Source organism: Micromesistius poutassou (genome assembly GCF_964030765.1).
Source record: "Micromesistius poutassou genome assembly, chromosome: 7".
In the NCBI taxonomy this organism is placed as follows: domain Eukaryota; kingdom Metazoa; phylum Chordata; class Actinopteri; order Gadiformes; family Gadidae; genus Micromesistius; species Micromesistius poutassou.
This window is the reverse complement of record NC_140277.1, coordinates 3188591-3209601: the sequence shown is the minus strand read 5'-3', so window position 1 is coordinate 3209601 and position 21011 is coordinate 3188591. Positions and strand designations below refer to the sequence as shown.

Below are 21011 nucleotides of genomic sequence, written 5' to 3'. Positions count from 1 at the left end.
GGATAGAGAGTATTGGTTGATCAATAGGAACCTTGTTCCCAGACAGTCCTCGGATCCCATGTCTTATCCTGTTATCCTGACTATATCGGTGCTGCCAAACAAGCAGCACTCAACAATATCATTGTGTTATATCACATTGTTTTACAGTGGAGACAATGCCAGCTATATATATCTGAATCCTGTAAAAAAAAAAAGCCTATAAAAGCCTATAAAAAGATTATTCATTTAAATCCATAATTCGGCCACCAGGTGTCACTAGAATCCTATTTTTGAGATAAGCATAGAGGATGTTGAACCGCCTTATTTATCTTCTTCTGACCAAAACTAAACGTTACTAATTAAATTATTCCATGAAATATCTCATGTTTAATCCAAACTGAGAAACGTGGAATGTTGTGTGACTCATTATTAAAAAAATAACACGAGGCGGTAGGGCCAACAAATGGAGCCGTTCGTCACGTGGCAAAAGTCCAATTAGTGTATGGAACAGTAGGCTCCACTGTCCTTTACGTAACGATCAATTAACTCGGCCAATTAACTCAGCCTTCTGCCATTCAACGGTCCGCCACTCGGCACCCATTCAAGTCTGCTGATACAGTCTTCATAAAACCTCATAACTTCATAAAAGTGTCACGTAACTACACCTGACCATCGATGTATAGACTTTCATTTAAAGCTCAACGCTACGTTTCTATCTCCCGTTATTCCCGTGATGACTGAGATTTGATGCCTAGAATTCGTTTTATATACGTGGTTTCCCATGATCTAGGAGGACACCTAACCTCATAATCCCTCACTTAGACAGAGCGAGGCTTCATGAATCACAGCTCCACTATCAATGAACTTGAGCGAACCTGCACAACCAACGTTGCTTAATGTTCACCAAAAAGTAAAGTCTGTCTCTCTGTCTCTCCCACTCATAATCTCTTCCCAGTTTGTAGTCGAGCAGGAACAACCCGCGCCCCTCACAACCTCAACTCCGCCCCGTGGTCGACCCCTTCCCAGACCTCCAGTCCACCACACTCTCCCAGGCGTCACTCTCTGGTCTACCTACCCTCAGAGAACCCCCCCCACGACCAGATCCGGTGGCACCAAACCCCGAACACGACGATGGGTTTCCAGGAGCGGGGTGGTCTTCTCCGCGCGACCCTCGTGGTCTCGCTGGTATCGTGGGTGCAGTGTGTGAGCAGAGGGGAGCTCTTCCCCTTCGGACCGTCCCGGGACCAGGCGCTGCAGCCGGGGAACGACCAGACGCTGCAGCTCGCACTGGATAAACCAGTGTTATTCTATGATGAAGCCTTCAATAACATCTATGTAAGTTAAATTATATAAGTTATATCTGCTTATCCTATAACCATGTATCACCATCATTTGTATGTGTCATCACATGTTTGTTAATAATGAAAATATTATTGAAAATATATTGTAACTAAAATATTTCGGTGACGTCAGTGTTGCGCAGTACGTATTATTGATCTACATGCTCGTCTATTGGAAACTTTAAAATACAAATGGGACATTTCAGACGTTCCTTTAACCATCAAAGGTGTTTAGAAACGCAGTTTTTATTGATGTACATCATGCTGTTTAGACTGGGCTCCTCTGTGGAATGCGGTGTGGCCACGCTACCTTGCGTGGTGTTATCGTTTCACTGTTGACCAGGGGCCAAAGTACTCCACACATCTTATTTTGCAATCCATCCCAAAGCAATGACCCTCTGGCAGAAGTTATGTTAGGGCTTACTTGACTGAATGCTCTCGCATATTGTCAAAAGATAATATTAAATCTAGGACTAGTATCTTAGAGGGATCATGAATCGATTAAAAAAAAGGAAATTCTGTTTAGAAAATCTGCTCTATTGACAGTCGTTCTGACTCTAGAACATAACAGGGCTTGTAACAACTATGACAATACAACATAACAACATAACATATAACAATTATGTCTATAGGTACATACTGAATATATGTTCTTATTGTATTTTCATAATTCAGAATCACTTTAAAGTATATTAAAACAATTGGCTTTGAAACCCAAGAGCGTAGCGATGCCCTTATCAAGTGATAGTGTATAAGTATATTAAAGCTGTCCTTGTACATGTTTACTAGTTGTGACAGCATGAGCATATTAATGTTGCGGGCAGAGAAAGGTTTAATACTACACGTGTGTAGGTTAGGTTTCTATTATGTGCTCCCTAAACTGGTGTGGCTGTGTGCGGAAGGCGAGTTATGTGTGCTTCTGCAGTGATTATTATGGCCTGTCGAGTGTCTTGTTAAATGATCAGGCCACATAAATGGGTGTCCTAATATGGCTATGCCCCGTGGGGGAACACTAACAGACATGATGTAAAGTTTATTTAAAAAAAAGTAAATAATTACACTTGTTACAAGTTCATTGTTGTCTCTGTGTTGGGATTCAGGTAGGATTAAATCTGTAGTTTGAAATGCCTACTTTTTTTCAAGGGGCCAGATGTGAGCAGTTGGGATTGCTTTTCCCAGTGCTGTCTCGCTTTCTGGCAGGAAGTGGCTGTGGTGAAGATTATTGTGCAATCTGTAGGATCTCTGGGTCTGGGCTAAGGACAGGAAACAGTATGGCTCTGGCCACAAGCGGGGTGCTAGTCTTTCCAGGCGCTTACTCGGGAAGTACAATAAATAACAATGTGTGTGTGTGTGTGTGTGTGTGTGTGTGTGTGTGTGTGTGTGTGTGTGTGTGTGTGTGTGTGTGTGTGTGTGTGTGTGTGTGTGTGTGTGCGTGCGTGGGTGCGTGGGTGCGCGTGTGTGCGTTTGTGTGTGTTTGATTTTGCCCAAATATTTACAGGACCCTATTTATTTATTTATTGAAATGATTTAACAACTCTGCATGAGTTCATTAAGAACTTTACGAGTGTGTAGAAAGAGGAAACACTGTGGCCGCAGAACACATCTTGTGTGTTTGTTCATTAGAGACTCTAGTGGGCCAGGGCAGCTGCCCTGAATCATTAGTCTAATGAGCATGGAATAGAGATCAAAGTGGGCACCAAAGCACACACACTGGGTTCACCTCCACCGCCGCAGAAAGCCTGCCTGTGTTATTCCAGCTCTTTTGGAACATGTCTGTAAAAGCCATTAGGTCATCGCGGGCCCCCACCCCCACCCCCACGCTACTAACTGGAACCCCTTTTTCAATTACATTTACATGTAGGGCATTTAGCATATGCTTTTGTCCAAAGCGACTTACCAGCATTTATACACACATTGATACACTGATTGCGTTGTCAACCATCACCGATGTAAAATGTTTTGCCTGTATGTACGTGTGTCAATCAATAACCGTACCGTTTGCGCTCCTCGTTTCAGGTCAGCTCCAACGGCTTTGTGGCCACGGCCCAGCCGCCCGCCGAGTCCGAGTACCTGGGCAGCATGCCCGCCAAGTTCGGCATGCTGGCCGCGCTGCAGGGTGACCTGGACACCAGCGACGGCGTCGGGAAGGTCTTCTTCCGGCAGGACCACAGCGCCGCCGTTCTGCGGCAGGCGGCCGACCTCATCGACGGGGCCTTCCCAGAGGACCCGGCGGTGAACCCCACCCACGTGGTGGTGGTGACCTGGGTGGACGTGGCCAACCATGAACCCCCAAGCAGAGGGGACGGCGTCAAGAAGGTGAGATCCACTGGACAGGACGGCCATGGAGAGAGAGGGCTGAACTGAACCCACTGATTCATATCGCTGATCTTTCGTCCCACAGAGGAACACCTTCCAGCTTGTGATCGCCTCCCATGAGACGGCCTCGTACGCCATCCTGCTGTACGAAAGGGGCGGTGTGCAGTTCCACTCCACACCCATAGGGGGCGCTAGTGTGCCATTGCAGGTCGGCTTCAGTAAGGGTCTGGTCAAGGGCTTCTTTTACTCCACCCAAGGGCCCTACTACCCCATCGCCAGCGATGAGACCACCGTCAGGGAGCTAGCAGAGTAAGTATCTTAGCGCCCACCTGCTGAATCTTATGAACGCCCCTCATGCATTTAAAAAATGTGGTTCCTGAATACGTGACGATTGTGTGAGGAGTCATGGTTCCGATCGGTTCCCATCCCTCTCAGGGAGACCAACGCGGGCGTGCGCGGCGTCTACGTGTTCGAGGTTGGAACGTCGCCCCTGTTCTCCAATGTGGCCCCCGGCGAGGTCCCCAACCTCCCGGCCGAGAGGCCCCAGGAGCCGGCCCCGGAGCCCAGGAGGACCAACTATGACGCGGGGCAGCAGCTGGAGGACCCCTCTCTGCCGTTCCACCCCAACTACCACCCGGTGCACCCCGAGGTGCTGGTGGTGGACGACACCGACATCAACGTAGACGGTGGGTCTATGTACATGTACATTTACATTCAGGGCATTTAGCAGACACTTTTATCCAAGGCGACACACAACAGTTCGCATACACATTCACTCACCAATGGTGGCGTCAACCACACACGGTGACAGCCTAGAACAGTTAGGGTTAGGTCGGTGTCTTGCTCAGAGACACCTCTACACTCTAGGAGGAGCCAGGGATCGAACTAGCAACCTTCCGGTTACAGGTCAACGCGTTCTACCTCCTAAGCAAAACCAACCCTCATATGTGAAGCAGGGGGGTCTACGATCCTGCCGTTTACTGTGGTAGTGCTATACTGTTGAACCTTACATGTTGAGTGCTGTCATTCCAAACATCTTCTATGCTCACTGTAATGTCTGCTCCGCTCGCAGTGTTCCGGTACAACTCCGAGACCTGCGCCGCCGGCAGAAGCAACTGCGGCCCCTTCGCCGAATGCCGGGACTACACGGGCGGCTACTGCTGCCACTGCACGCCCGGTTTCTACGGCAACGGAAAACAGTGTGTGGCCGAGGGTGAGAACCTGGTCCTGTGCCGCATTAAAAAGCCAACGGGCGCTAGGAGGTGTTCGGCGAGACGTTGAAATGACGGTTTTGGCTCTTTTCTCCACTGCAGGAAAACACCAGCGGATCAACGGGAAGGTGCAAGGAAGGGTCTACGTGGGCCACTCCCCCTCGCCGGTGGAGTTCAGCAACAACGACCTCCACTCGTACGTGGTGGTCAACGATGGGCGCTCCTACGTGGCCATGAGCGACATCCCGGACAGCTTGGGGCCCTCGCTCCAGCCCCTGTCCGCCCTGGGCGGGGTCATCGGATGGGCCTTTGCCCTGGAGCAGCCCGGCTTCAAGAACGGCTTCAGCATCGTCGGTGAGGGAAAGACTCTAGACCGTCAGACCGAGCAAGACCAAAACCATTTGGGTTTGCCTCTGCTTTGCCGCTTCAAGTGACGTCGTCGTTATTTGCGTCGCTCATGAATATTTTAACTTAACTCAAGAAGCGTGCAACTGTTGATGCTGCACCATCGCTCTGAAAAGCTTGACGTAAGGAGTAAACGCCATCCCCTTGATGTAGTGTCAAAGAAAGGATTCTCCCTGCATTACCTCATCTCGGACCCAGAACAGGGAGGGAGGGATGGGATGGGCTGGGGCGTGTGGGAGGGTCGCAGTTCATTCTGAGCAATTCAATTCAATTCAATTTTATTTATATAGCCCATAATCACAGGTACAGTCTCAAAGGGCTTACAGGCCGCGTGTTTATGACACCCCCTTGACCCTAGCCCCCCAGAAGGCAAGAGAAAACTCCCTTAATTAGCAAGGAACAAATCTTGAGAAGCATCAGCGGGACGCTCTTCTTGATGTTTGTCCCTCCTCCTCCTCCTCTTCTGCAGGAGGGGAGTTCACCAGGAAGGCGGACGTGACCTTCCAGCCCGGCAACGAGAAGCTGAGCATCACGCAGGAGTTCAAGGGCATCGACGAGCACGACCACCTGGTGGTGAGCACCACACTGGAGGGCCGGGTCCCCGAGGTGCCCCGGGGGGCCACCGTGCAGCTCGAGAAGTACTCAGAGATCTACCAGTACTCCAACAACCGTAAGACACCAAGAGTCAGTCACGTCAACGTCACAAATAACTTAAGTTGTGGATACATTTACATTAACAACAACAAGTAAATCAGTAGACAATCGCAAACTTCTAAGTTGCAAACAATGCTGCTGATCAGGCATTATGTTTGGCAGTATATTAAATATATATTATATATTATATATATTATAGATTTTGATTCTGTTGACAAATTAGTAAAAGTCCTTCCTAAACATGATCGTATGCTGATAAATCACAAACTTTTCTTGATTCTTGAGTTTGCCTTGCAAACTATCATGTTATATACACATGTGCATTAGCCTTTATCCATCTCTGTGTGTTTCTGCTAATGCTGTTAGACGTGACCTTGTCCAATCCCCAAGACGCTTCTGAATCATCGCTCATCTTCCCAGCCTTTCAGGCTGGGAAGCCATACCTTGTTTGTTAGTTTAAACCCCATCTGTCCCACCGCTCACCAGTCATCAGCTCCTCGTCCACGCGGGACTACGTGGTCAGCCTTCCCGAGGGCACGTCCGAGACCAGGACGTACCAGTGGCGCCAGACCATCAGCTTCCAGAGCTGCCAGCACGACGAGTCCCTCAGGGCCATGAAACCCACCCAGATGCTCAACGTGGACCAGATCTTTGTCATGTACGACTCCACCAATCGGCTCATCCGCTACGCCATGAGCAACAAGATCGCCGACGTCAACGGTGAGGTCATGCACGTTATTCTCGTCCCTGTGAGACTTCCTGTTTTGGCGTTATTTCACTTCCTTCCTGGTGTACTCGTGGTCCACATCCTGGCACCAGATAGAGCATGCAGGACTATTCTGTCCTGATCGCCTGGTGATTACTGTGGTGATTGTTGAGGGGAGGCTAGCAGCGACCCTTATATATATATAGAGAGAGAGAGAGAGAGAGAGATCTTATCTTCTCATCACAACCTATATATATATAGAGCGAGAGATCTTATCTTCTCATGACGACCTATATATGTACTGTATATATAGACCGTGAGATCTTATCTTCTCATCACGACCTAGAGCGAAAGATCTTATCTTCACATGACAAACTATATACAGTATATATATATATATATATATATATATATATATAGCATGAGATCTTATCTTCTCATGACGACCGTCATAGACCCATGTCATCGTTGTACATGACCCCGTCCTGTGTGTCCTGGACTCAGGCGGAGAACCCGAGGAGAACCCTTGCTTCACCGGGAGACACGGGTGCGACACCAACGCCGTCTGCCGCCCGGGACAGGGCACCCACTTCACCTGCGAGTGTGCCGTCGGATTCGACGGAGACGGTCGCTCGTGCCGCGGTACGGACGAAAAATGTGTCCAAAACCTCCCATTGTGTGTAAATACATGTATATGAATACAAGAGACTTTGAAGGGGAAAGAAATATATATATATATACATTATTATTATGTATAAATAGAATTATATATATTATAATATTTTTTTCAGACGGGTATTTTGTAGGGGTTCACCTACATATGAACCCCCACCTACATCGGTAACAGTCACATTTACATGATGAATGATTCCATCAGGGATGGTATGTATCTGTAAGGAGCCATCGTTTGATTGGCCATTAGTCCCAATTAGTAATTCCTTCCTTCCTGGGAAGCTGGGCACTCCTTGACAATTAGCAAAGCGGGACCTCAGAGTAAACAAAGCCACCGTATTACTGCGCCACATGGTCCCAGACCAAACATTCAATCAAAGGACAGCATATCCAGTTCCCAGCCCCCTCTCAACATATCTGGAGAGAGAGAGAGAGAGAGAGAGAGAGAGAAAGGGAGAGAGAGATCAGACAGGAACTGCTGCAGGGCAGGAGGAGGAGAGAGAAAAGGGACGTTTTTCAGTCACCATAAAGATAGATTCTGTAGATTGTTGTAATTACTTAATTACTTTGTAATTACTTTTAATTACTTAAAACGCCCACGATGATCTTTAGAAAGCGGCATCAGGAAAACAATAATGTCCAGAGTTCCCAGAGTTCAGTGGGAGACTGTAATCAACTGCAGTTCTTTGATGATTCCCTCGTGACTGTCGTTTGTCTGTCTGTATGCCCTACCAGATGTGGATGAATGCAGAACCATCCCTAATATCTGCGACCAGAATGCCATCTGCAACAACCAGCCCGGAACCTTCCGTTGTGAATGTCACGAAGGCTATCAGTTTGCCACTGACGGCCATGCGTGCTTGGGTATGTGGCGTGCGTGCATTGCAAAGTGCAATTGCAAGTCTCCGGTAATAGTGGGTTGAAATGTTGGCACAAACAAACGTATAAAACATAAACGGTAATATAAGGCATAAAACCTTTGTTTATCACAAATGTCGAGTTATTGAGGCGCATGATAAGTAGTATGGCATAGCTGAGTTGAGCTAGAAGGAATAATTAGGGTCCAGGAGTGTGTGTGTGTGTGTGTGTGTGTGTGTGTGTGTGTGTGTGTGTGTGTGTGTGTGTGTGCTTTTCTTACTTTCTGTATCAACCTTCCTAATGCTTGCTATGGACCAGGGGACGACTCACTATCATTAGCTTCCAGTGTTTGCGATGTGTGTTTGCTACATCAAATCAGAACAGAAGAACTCTTAAAAACTTTATTTTCACTGCCTCGTACTATCCATCCCTTTAATGACACACCTGTCGGGGCTTCATTCATTTTATTTCAACATTAATATGGAGGGTGAATCCCAGTTTGACATCCCGCTCATCCTCCTCTTCAACAGAGGTCAGCCGGCCCACCAACCACTGTGACGAAGGGTCCCACGACTGTGACATCCCTGAGCGCGCTCAGTGCAGCTACACCGGAGGCTCCGCCTACATCTGCTCCTGCCTGCCAGGATACATAGGCGATGGCAGAGTGTGTCAAGGTGATCGATGACGGCGCACACAAGCACACAAGCATCATTAACACGACAAGTTGCAGCTTTCTGGCTTGGCAATAAAAAGTATTTCACTAGTGCACTGAAACGATCCACACAGAGATGGTTGAGCGGAATATGTGTTAACAATAAGGATACTTCACTCAAGTGTCTTGCTTTAGTTATTACAACCAGGCCTGCCTCCGCATTCCACAACAAGGATCGTGAGGACATAATTGTTAAACCATGCGACCGGCAAGCTGAGAGTAGATTGGTTATACATCTGGTACAACTAAACAGCAGGACATGAAACACAGCAGATGGTGAATGTATATCTCCCCCCCCTCCCACCATACACACACACACTCTCAAGAGGTTCACCCATTCATATTTTCCATCCCCTCTCTCCTTTCCGCCACATCTCTCCTGTCCTCTTGTTCTGTACACTACCGGTATCTGCTGAAATCATCCATACACAAACGACATGGCCTTCACCAGATCTTTAAAACTGGACCTCAGGCTCTCAACTGGGCGGCATGTGGCTCAGGAGGTAGAGCGGGTTAGCTGGTAACCAGAAGGTTGCTAGTTTGATCCCCGGCTCCTCCTAGCTGAGGGTGGAGGTGTCCCTGAGCGAGACGCCTCACCCTCACTGCTCCTGACGAGCTGGCTGTCGCCTTGCATGGTTGACTCCGCCGTCGGTGTGTGAATGAGTGCATAAATGGGTGAATGTTAGGCAATATTGGAAAGCACTTTGAGTGGTCACTGATCGCTGTGTAAATGCAGTCCATTTACCATTCATCAACGCCCAGAGTAACGGTCTCCTCCTGCGTTGTTTCTGTCTCGTGTCTTGATTCCCGAAGACTCGGATGAATGCCGGCCTGGCAGTTGCCACCAGGACGCCTTATGCTTCAACACCCAGGGATCCTTCACCTGCCAGTGCAGGCCAGGTTACTATGGAGACGGCTTCCAGTGCGCCCCAGGTGAGAGTCTCGGAATGTGAGCCCCCCTGTGGCCACGGAGAGCCTTGATAACATTCACCGTGCTCCCTCTGGAACACAGTGGGTTTAATCTGCTGTTAATGAGGCTGGGGTCGAATCAGGATTTGACCCCATTCTTATTTTTAACAAAATGTTATCAATGGTATTAATGAGGCTGGGGTTATTATAAAAGGGCTGTAGATCGTTTTTCTGCCATCAATCAGAAATGTCTGGCTGGAGAACGATAAAAGACATTTTCAGTCTTAACTAAATTCCATATTTCGTTTTTTTCGAGGAGCTCGTTCTATAAATGGGTGTTCCAAGAGTTTCCAGTCTTATATTTGAATGGATTTATATATGCTCCCCAGAGAGGACCAAGACCCAGTGTGAAGCCCACAGAGACAGTCTCCTGGGGGCCTCAGAGTACCGGCCCCGGCCAGTCGGCCACCACGTCCCCACGTGCAGCGACCGCGGCGACTACACGCCGGTCCAGTGCCACGCCAGCACCGGACACTGCTGGTGTGTGGACCACCGCGGCCAGGAGATCCCCGGGACGCGCTTCGGGCCGGGCCAGCGGCCATCTTGTGAGTAACACCTCCGAGGGGCTGAATACAAAATGACTCCTACAGTCGCCGATGCAGTAGTATTTTACACAACGTATGAAACATTATTCTGCACACTGGGCACTTTAAAACTATCGCAGTTTGCTCTTCTTTTAGGCCTGCTGTAAGTGGATTCTGTGTTTGTTTTTTTATTATCTAGTTTTTTATGGCTGTCGATTGACAATACTGCCTCCAAAGCTGATGAAAAAATTACTCCTACATCACCAATGCTGTAGTAAACAAAACAGATACAAAATATGAAACGGTATTCTGCACACTGGGTACTTTAAAAATATTCTTCTTTCAGCCCTGCTGTCAGTAGATTCTGTGTTATTGTTTTTAACCTTTTTTGTTACTGTTGTTTGACAATAAAGTTTTCTGAATCTGAATTTGTATGTATCGTCGGTTGGCCACACCTCATTTCCCGCCGGACCTCCCCCAGGTATCGACCACAGCGGTCCCCAGCCCCCGGTGAGACCCACACCCCGACCCGACGTCCAGCCCCTTCCCTCGGGGACCCACCTGGTGTTCGCCCAGAACGGCCGGATCGAGCACATCCCCCTGGAGGGCTACGACATGAAGCCCGACCAGGCCAAGACCGTGCTCCATCTGCCTGTGAGTCTGTTGCGTCATTACGCAACCTATCGTTGTTCAGATCAATCCTTTGTGGTCGACTGGAGACCTTTATTTATGGGATGTTTAATGGGATGGGGTTTTCCTAAGGGTTTTTCAAAGATGTTTGTGTGTTGTGTGTTGAAGATTGAGCGTGCTCTAATAGTCATGGCTTGTTTATTTCTGAATGTTTGATTAGAAGAGTGGTTGTGCGTCTGTGCGGTCTAATGTGCAAATGCATTCGTAACCTTAGGAATCCCATTTGACATTCTCACTGTTTGGTTATAGGTTTGTGTAGTTTAGGATTGGAAAAGATTCATATCTAATTCTTCTCACTTTAAACATTAGTCTAGGATGTTTAATGTTGTGGAAGTGAATAAATGCTTAACTCGAGCAGAACGGGTATTTGTCAACATTCTGGCGAAAGCCACCACACAGCCCACTGTGTTGAAATGAGTGTCTTCTGCACATGTTGTCAGCTTACCTTAGTTTTCTGGCCTGTAATAACCAACTTGCGTCAAAGATACCAATTTCCCCCCTTCTGCCTCATTCTCTGTAAAATGGGGAGGCTTGTGCTTTATTGGAGACACATGGTGACATGCTTGCTAATTGCTAACATCAGCGCAACACCCTAGAACTACAAACTGCATTTCATGTCGTACAGATTCCCAGACCAGCTGGCTCCGGTTTGTGTCTAGCTGTTGCGCATCCATATTCCGGGGCTGTTCTTGTTTATGGGCCTATCTTTGTTTGTTTTCAAAACTGTGTCTAGACGTTAATGTCCAGAGATATGCAGAACCATCTGTCTTGTTTTTGTTTGTGTTTTACCGCGCACCATTCTGCTGTTCAAAGACACTGCACTTCAAAGACACGGGTGGTTGACCTCTCCGTCTCCGCAGGGCAAGCTCATCGTCGGGGTGGCCTACGACTGCGTGGAGAAGATGGTCTACTGGACGGAGATCAGCCCATCCTCCATCAACAAGGCCAACGTAGAAGGAGGGGACATCATCCCGGTCATTGAGTCAGGTGGGGTACACACGATCGCAGTTCATTCAGTTTGAAAAACACATCCGTTAACCTCTTACATTACACACGTCACCCTCCGTTGCGATTGCTTTTGAAGTGAGAGCAATCGATGAGTTCTCGCCTCCTTCCCAAATAGGGGTCACCAGCCCGGAGGGGATCGCCATAGACCACCTGGGTCGGACTATATTCTGGACGGATTCCAGCACCGACCAGATTGAAGTAGCCTCCATGGACGGCTCTCAGCGCCGGGTCATTGTAGCCACGGACCTCGTAAACCCCCGTGCTATCATCGCCGACCCCCCTAATGGGTGAGTCCTCTTCATGTGTTGCCCATTTTGCCCGTGCTTGGGTACAAACGTTTTCTTTGATTCTCTCCCAAAGACAAGCATCTGATTTAACTACTCTCACATTACTTCCAAAGAAACCTCTACTGGGCCGACTGGGACCGCGAAGCCCCCAAGATTGAGACTGCTTACATGGACGGGAGCAACAGGCGGGTGTTGGTGAAGGATAATCTGAGCCTCCCGAACGGTTTGACCTACGAGCCACAGAGCTCTCTGCTGTGCTGGGCAGATGCCGGTAGGTTTTACTTAGACTCTGCATAGCCTCCCCCCCCCCCTTACCCCCACACCCCTCTTACGCACTTATTGTATGTTGGACGTCCTGGCACCTAATATACGCACTTATTGGATGTTCTACGTACCTGACACTTAATGTACGTTTTTTCTTCATATCATCTTTGGCGCCATTGACTTTCACTGTCGCAACACAAGCACTTTGGCAGAAGAAAACGTTATTGTCCCATAACTCTCTCTCTGCTTGTAGGCACAAGGATCCTGGAGTGCATGAGCCCGGGAAGGGGGGACCGCAGAAAGATGACTGAGGGGATCCAGTATCCATTCGGGATGACTTCTTATGGGAAAAACCTTTATTACACAGACTGGGAGAGGTAGGATCCATCACCAAGTGTTAGTCAACAAATGACCAAATTATTTTATCCCATGATTAAAATGAATACTTTTCTTGTATATTCAACAACTTAAAGGTTAGACTCATGATAAGGGGAAACTTATCCTGGAGGCATTCTCATTATTTAACGAATTCCTTGCAAGAAAATCACCATCCAAAATTAGAAAGTTATTCTTGGCTACTGCGAAAGATACAAACAAAACAATGAACCCTTTATGTACCTTTTGGTGTGTGATGTAAGAGACCGATGTTGTCATGGTGGCCAATTAGCGGGCCATGAAGAAGAAGGGGCCAAAGGTTAACCTTCCAGCACCACTCCCAGAGGGAGGGTTCAGGCCTTGATGTTCCCCGGCGCTCGGCGCCTCTTCCCTGCACACTGGAGGGCTTTCTCCCCTCAGTGGGGCCAGGCGGTTTGCGGGCCCTGACCATGGAGGGAGGGTGACAGGCAATAGAGAGCAGGGTCAAGCAGGCCGCTTTAAAAAGTGACAGCTGCTTGCCATTTTTCAGTCTCTTCAGCGTCTGTGAGTGACCTATCCACGACCCCCCTTCCCTCTGATCTCACCAGAGATTTACCCCGGTGGGATCAGAGAGGGGCAGTTTTGGGTTTGGGAGTGTGTGTGTGTGTGTGTGTGTGTGTGTGTTTGTGTGTGCGTCACTGTGTATCTCTTTTTGTTTGTTTGTCTTTCGTACGGGGGGAGCCTAAACGCTTTCTGAGTGCTTCAAAAAGGAGCCAGATTAACTCTAAACTAAACTTCACTCCCTCTCCTTTCATCAGGAGCCCCGTCTCTGCCTATGGAGGACTGAACTGTTCTGTTGATTGTGTTTACGTTAGGCAGGCTGTGGTTGCCGTGGACACCAACGGTGGCCGTGAGACGTCCGAGTTCCTGCCTCTGAAACGCACCAAGCTGTACGGCATCACCACCGCCTACGCCCAGTGTCCCGCCGGTAACTCGACACATACGCAATACATCTCAGCTACTTCCTGAATCTCCTCTTTTTATGTTGACCCCCAAATGTTTAGCGAAAACGACATTCTGTTTGCACTGTGACCTTTGGATTGCAGCATTCTGTGATTCATAGACCGTTCTAAAGAGCATTTCTTAGAAACAGTCACCCTGGTGAATTTGTGGCTTCCTCCAGCCTCTGTCTCGTCACCGTCGCCACACCATGAACCTCTTTTTGAGTTCAGAGAGTGGATGAACTCCTCAAGCACCTAAGTAACTGGAGGAATTTCCAAGGGTTCGTCCAGGGAAAGGTTGCAGTTAGTGCGTATCACAGTACAAGGCCTTACTCCTCCAAGCCTCCCCGCTAGATAAGAGGGCATAAATCCAGAGAATGCAGAGCCAAGGGGCCCTTCCACATCTGGAGTCTGCTACGTCTCACCCAACTATGTGTATCTGTTGACCAAATTGAGAAGCGGCTGTTGCCTTAAGCCCAACTGTTCTGGTGCTTGAAAAACAAACCGTTCTCCTCCCCCCTGACCAGTTTCAGGGTGGACTGTGTTGAACATAACATCACATACTGTCATATCATCGTTGGATGTGTTTATCTATTCTGTGTTGTTCTTGTTTCTCCTCACCCCCCCCCCCCCCCCCCAACCCCTCCCAGGACAAAACTACTGTGCTTCGAACAACGGCGGCTGCTCTCACCTCTGTCTAGCCACACCGAACGGACGCTCCTGCAAATGCCCCGACAACGCGGCCAGTGTGGGCTGTGTGGAGAGAGGGCAGTGAGCTGGAGATGGAGATGGAGATGGAGATGAAGAGAGAGAGAGAGAGACAGAGAGAGAGAGAGAGAGAGAGAGAGAGAGAGAGAGAGAGAGAGAGAGAGATCTGTGGAAGTGTTAAGGAGTGGAAGTGTTAAATAAGGAGTCCCAAAGTGTTCTTTAGTGTAACTGCTCGACAGTAAAAGACAAAAACAAAAGAAAATACAGCGACGTAATTCCTCTGCCTTTATGAATATATATGAATGCCTATCAGAATTGTAAATATATACACATTTTGTTGACATTGTTTTATACTAGTGCACATAATCTAAGGAAACTAAGGAACTACAGGGATATTGAATATTTAAAATGTGAAATTCATTACAGCAATAAATGACATCAGGTGCTCCAACATGGTTATTATGTTTTGTTTTTTTTACATACTTTAACATCAGCTTGTGTGGTAAACTGTAACACAGCTTATGTGGGACGTGTGGCTAACAAATTGACAATCAAATGAGAAGAAAACGTGACTCGAGGTGCAAATACTATGAACTGGGTTTACATTCTGGGAAGTGAATAAAAAAAGTTACATGGTTGTGTGTCTCTGAGTGAAGTTACAGCGCCCTCTAGTGGAATGAAGTCTGTCGCCATTGAACTATAAACGGGGTCATTTGAACCACTTCCAATTCCCGTTGTTGGGAAGTACATTTAATTAACATATTAAGCGTAATTTGTGAATTATATATATAAACAGGTTATATGGCAACAGAACCACAATAGCCTGCATGTTGCCTTTATCCCTGCCCAAGCTCATTGGAAAGATGTTAATATATATATTTCGTTTTTCACCCACCTGAATAATGTAAAATAAAAAAATAAAAACACACACACACACACACACACACACACACACACACACACACACACTAAATGTGACAATTGTGGCCGAAATGTTGAACTAAGGAGATTATGGGTTGATAAGGGGATCATGCAAGAATTAACCCTAAACCAAGCCTATCCAGTGTGTAGAGGTGTACATAGTAGGCTTATGTAAATGCATAGCACGTTTGAGAGGATATGAAATCAGTTGAATATGTCGAGAAAGTCTGTAATTTACTCAGAAATATGGATATAGGACTTAAACGGCCTAAACCACATGCTATCAACTAAGAACAAGGTAAATCGAATACAATTATCAACAATGTGTGCACAACGTCTTCATGTGTATGCATTTAATAAAAAGATAACATGTAATGTTATGGGGGGTCGGTGTGGTACTGATGTTGCTCATTAGGATGGGGGCGCTATTGTTTTATAAACTGCTTGGGTAGCATGAACCTGAACCACAGGAGCGCTTTGATGTATGCTGGCTCACATTGGCTGATGAGAGAACATTGAATTACATAATGGACCTAGGACCTCATAATGAAATGAGGTACAACCAAACATGTAAAGCTGTCGTTATTGTAGGCCTAATATATTTAATGAATGAGTTCTGTCGCGACAATGTTTGACATTGCTCTCGCTCTCGAACTAGTGGTCACATATAGTCATTAAATACTGTTTGAAGCAGCAGGCTCACGATATGATGGTAGCCTATTTCTAATTCATTTCATGTAGTTCTTGGCTTTTCGACGCATACATGGTTGAGGCCATCTAGTGTCATTTCGGCAGTGCGATCCCACATCTGCTTCGCAGCGAAAACATCCTCGTCAAGACAGTCATGGTATGTTCCAAATGCCCTGGGTTTACTTTCAGAGTAAAAGTATTTATTTACGCTTTTTTGAAGCTATATGAGACTCATGTTTTTTCATATGTACAAGGATGACAGTAAACATCCTGCAATAATTGAATTAAGCCTACACATTCAAACCTGGATAAAACGATTTTTTATTTATATTATATATATTAAAAAAATGTTTTGATATATTATTTTGTAATTAATTAAAGAATTACTAGTCACATAACAACGTTAACCATATCCAATAGAGAAATAATTCAAACCTTGTCACTAGAATACCCTCCGCAGAAAACACAGGACCGGCTTTTACTTTGAAAGCATCGTTCTTCACCAGAAGTGGTAGTCTGGCAGCCGGCTTTTACCTTGACGTACCATCTCATTGACTGTGTTGACAGATAGGCTAGCTATGGGCTTCGCTCCTGTCTACTTTTGAGCCGTTTTTTTCGCAACAGGGCAGGTATAGTAGAGATGGTCCGTATGCCCACACAGCCCCCCTCAGCTGTGTGTGTGGGGACGGCACCTCACACCGCTCACCATCCATACCTCTGAGTGCTTGGAGGAAGTATTAATATGCTCTGATGCTAGCTATTGATAGCTGCTTTATTGGGATTCTCCTGCAGAGCCCGCTGTCAAAGAGGCAGACCAGCCTTCCCAGTATAGCATAACACTATAGATGTGTCATGCATTACTTCGAGGACCGCTTTGGGGACACTTTCGGAAGACCTTCTGAGGATTGAGGCTGGACCGACGGACCAATCAGTGATTACTGACTTTGCATCCTCTTCTCGAAGTTGTGCGAGACATGGCCAGTTCACACCACAATGATCTGTCGTTTGCATGGGAGAAGTATATGGACTGTCGACTACAAGGAGCAGATCTACAGGTAGGTGTGTGTGTGTGTGTGTGTGTGTGTGTGTGTGTGTGTGTGTGTGTGTGTGTGTGTGTGTGTGTGTGTGTGTGTGTGTGTGTGTGTGTGTGTGTGTGTGTGTGTGTGAGTGAGAGAGAGAGACATGGGCTGAATTGATGAAACTGAAAATGAAAGGGAAAGTGTTTGTGTTGGTGCTGCATTGAACAAGTTTGTTGTGAGACTCGGATTTTTTGGCAATCTGAAAAGGAAATTCCATTATGTGGAAACAGAACTGCTGTCAATGTGAACAACCCGATTAGAGGCCAATGGCAGACTACGCACACGCACACGCACACGCACGTCTGTGAACTAACTTCGGATCATGAGACTAGGATTAGGACCACTGAAGATCTGACACACAATAATTTTGCTCTAAAGGTATGTCCTGTTATTCACCTCTCTAGAGCCCTTTCTTTTTTGTTATTTAGAAAACTGTGTGTGAGTCTGTGTGCAAATGCATTGTGATACATTCATATTTGTGATACTGAATAACTAATTGCAACATCAATATTTCTTAATGATGTCGTCGGCAAAAAGTATTGCTTATGTATCTCATAATATTATAACACAACCTCAGACCTTTCAGAGGTAATATTTCCTTAGTAGATCGTAACATTTCCAAAAATACAAAACCAAGCCCTGGTCTGTACATGAGATTGCGTGTAGACTCCCCTCAGGATGTTTCGAAACACCAGGGTAAAATGCTCACTTTGAGTGTTCGAGTAGTGGCAGTAGTTTCATGCTGGTTCTGCTTATCTGATATGGTTTGTTTTAATCAACAAATCAGTTTAAGGTGAACTGAGCACAAGTTAAAGTGAGTTGTTTTGGCACACAAATGGATAGTGCAAGCCTCGGACAACTAGGCTGATATTGTGGTAAACCTTATCCGTATTAGCAGTCATACTATATATGGATTGTCGACAGGTTGTCAGTCATAGACTATTTCTTTGATCTCTGTAGAAACCGAAGTTTGCAGCTACTCTTGATTACATTGGAATAGGTCAGACTACTTCTTATCAGAAATGACCTGTTTACATGGTCATTATATGTAGAAATAGAACCCTCGATCCCTCAATAACTATAGGGTACAGAGTGTGGTATAAAGGACAATATAATGGATACTGGAGCCTCATATAAGTTTGTCTATTTGATCCCCTGGCCTGCATTCATTGTGATGAAATGCAAGCTTACATTTCACACACCTATTTATTATGGAAGCACTGTGTCAGAAAAATAAAGCAGAGTAAATAATATGTGGCATGAATGTGAAATGCACACCGCATTCTCGAATGGCTCTGTGAAGGCATTAGCCTAACTGGTAGAATTGGGAATTTTACTGTCTCAGAACGGTTCTGCTGGTGTGAAATTGATGATGTGTCACCTTTGCAGAGCTCTCGCCATGGAATCTGTGTTTCTACACAACCTGTTTAGTAATGAAACAAATGCAGGACAGCAGTTTTAACGACTGTAATGTCTTGACTCTAAACTTGTCTAATGAGGAGTTTGTTTGCTTTTGTTCAAGTCTCTCTCTTTGTTTCACGCAGGTCTTTCACGCAGGTCATTATTCTCTCATGCAATCAGCTGCAGGCCTACGCCAATGGCAGTCAGTTTACAAATTATTACAGTTTATGAATTGTTACGCCTTTAGCTGTGGTGAATTTGTGCAAGTCAGTGTGTTTTTTAAGGGAAACTGTTGTCTGTTGGTTTCTTGAATAATTAGCCAGTGTTACATGTCACATTTTTTATGACATAAAAGGTTTATTTGTGAAACAAGAACCAAGTTCATCTTGGTTTGGGGAAGTCGTTAGTTTGACTGCAAGACTACTGTTCTGTTTACATTTGAGTTTTTCCACTACAGCTGGGCTGCAGGTGTGTTGACATAATTTTCTAGTAATTTATATTCCCTGCTACTTAGCTTCCCATCTGTGCTGTTATTACTCTCTACTCTGTGACAATATTACAATCTCTGCCTACTGTGGAAGATGAGACCACATCCTTCCCACTTGCTTTCACTTTAGATTTTTTTAACCGACCAAGCCTTCCTATTCACGGTCTGCTGTGTTGATTTGCTAAGACGCCAGAGTAAAATTGAAGTCCCTTGCTCTCAGTTCCTTATTGAAGCTGTGGTGGTTAGCCTCACCCCTGACCCTGACCCATGTCAAGGAGGCCTAAGTCTCCAGTTGCACTCTGGGGACGGGCTGACAACACCGTGTCCTCATATGACGGGGAAATAAAGCAATTTGGGATGTTCTTCTTCTTGCGAGAAATGAGTCGGAACTCTGCCTGCCTGATCCAGAGGAAATGTGGAACGTAAGGGGCCTCTCATGATGCTCGTCACCGGGGAAACGATACAGAAGAAAACATTCAAATTCAATCAGCTTTGAGTCCCGTGCACTCGCCCGGTCACGAGGACAGGACCCCCCCCCCCTCCCATGATGCTGACCGTGCTCGGTCCGGTCGCAGAGGAAGATCAGGGCCCATTCCCTGTGAGAGTATCCATGGAGGTGCACCTGTGTGGTGATGTGACCAAGCCCCAGTCACTATCTGTGTGTGTGTGTGTGTGTGTGTGTCTATATGTGTGTTCCATGTTGAAACTTAAAAAGTTTCAACATGGAACAGAAACGCAATTCAACATGATATCCTCCCTTCCAACCCCACCCCACAATCAGGGATAGTTTTACTTCCCTCTCAACCATTTCCATGCAATCTCTAAAAAAAATATGCTTTCCTTCGAACCAAGATTGTTTTTACTTCGCAAACTGAAAGCCTGGCTGAAACGTGAACGGGCGGAGAGCAGGTGGCTGCGTCTCCTACATGAGGAGATGATCTGATGAGCCACAGACCCCATCCCGCGGTGGTCTTCAGGCCAGCATTGGGAGGGAATCCCATAAGTGTGTGTGGACTGGACGGCAATCTGGCCACCATGTAAACCGAATACCAGCTGCTTCATCAAAACCATAATCCATCCTCTACCCCCACTGATCCCCGGCTGAAGTCACGCACACGGCTATCACACTGCACTCTCCTCAGCATCACACAGCCCTACGCCTGCATAAGCCCTACTACTGAAACAACACTTTGGACGTGTAGGAGAACAGGAAGGCTCCTCTTGCACCAAGCTCCATTTTAACATGTATTTATTATTAACAGGAAATGAAATCAAACCCGGTCTCTGGACAGTCTGGACAGGTCTGTGTTCCAGTCTGGTGCATCTGATCACAAAAGTGACATTAAAGTTGCACGTGGTAACCAAGACGAGATATTGCCCTTGTGCAAACAGGGGTTATCGTAGTTTGGCAACCTGGATGCCTAGAGTTATTTATATACAGCTTTATGACGTTAATTATTTCATTCATAAGGGGTACAACAAGCAAATGGGAAAGTTATGGGGTTTAAAGTTTGTGGTAATTGCTTTGCAGAATCTGGTCTTGGTCTTGGTCTTTGGTCAATGAATGATGGCATTAATCAGCCATGGCGATCTCTGCACTGTTAAACCAACGGTCACTTGGGGACGTGTGTGTGTGTGTGTGTGTGTGTGTGTGTGCTGTTCATTTACTTTGGTGGTGGCGTGCGACTGTCTACATATATGATGTAGACAGACATGTGTGTGGCCTGACCTACACGTGTTTTGTCGACTCACCGTACGTGTACATCCTGCTCCGA

At 46.5% G+C, this 21011-nt stretch overlaps 2 protein-coding genes across 2 annotated transcripts in view; both read left to right on the top strand.

The window, feature by feature from the left end:
- Positions 1–980: 980 nt before the first annotated feature.
- On the top strand, positions 981–15296 carry nid1a (nidogen 1a). Its single transcript, XM_084470074.1, has 20 exons — positions 981–1314; positions 3336–3635; positions 3721–3944; positions 4071–4321; positions 4708–4848; positions 4949–5200; positions 5721–5921; positions 6392–6625; positions 7116–7253; positions 8019–8147; positions 8672–8815; positions 9667–9786; positions 10152–10367; positions 10828–11000; positions 11897–12023; positions 12160–12331; positions 12445–12602; positions 12849–12972; positions 13825–13937; positions 14601–15296. Exons 1-20 carry the CDS (start codon positions 1111–1113, stop codon positions 14723–14725), a joined length of 3546 nt encoding a protein of 1181 aa, XP_084326200.1. The 5' UTR covers positions 981–1110; the 3' UTR covers positions 14726–15296.
- Positions 15297–16886: 1590 nt separating this feature from the next.
- The window catches only part of lyst (lysosomal trafficking regulator), a 59038-nt gene continuing 54913 nt past the window's right edge, over positions 16887–21011 (top strand). Inside the window, exon 1 of the mRNA XM_084470958.1 lies at positions 16887–17324. Coding sequence (XP_084327084.1) covers positions 17244–17324 — 81 coding nt within the window. The 5' untranslated portion in view covers positions 16887–17243. The remainder of the gene's footprint in view (positions 17325–21011) is intronic.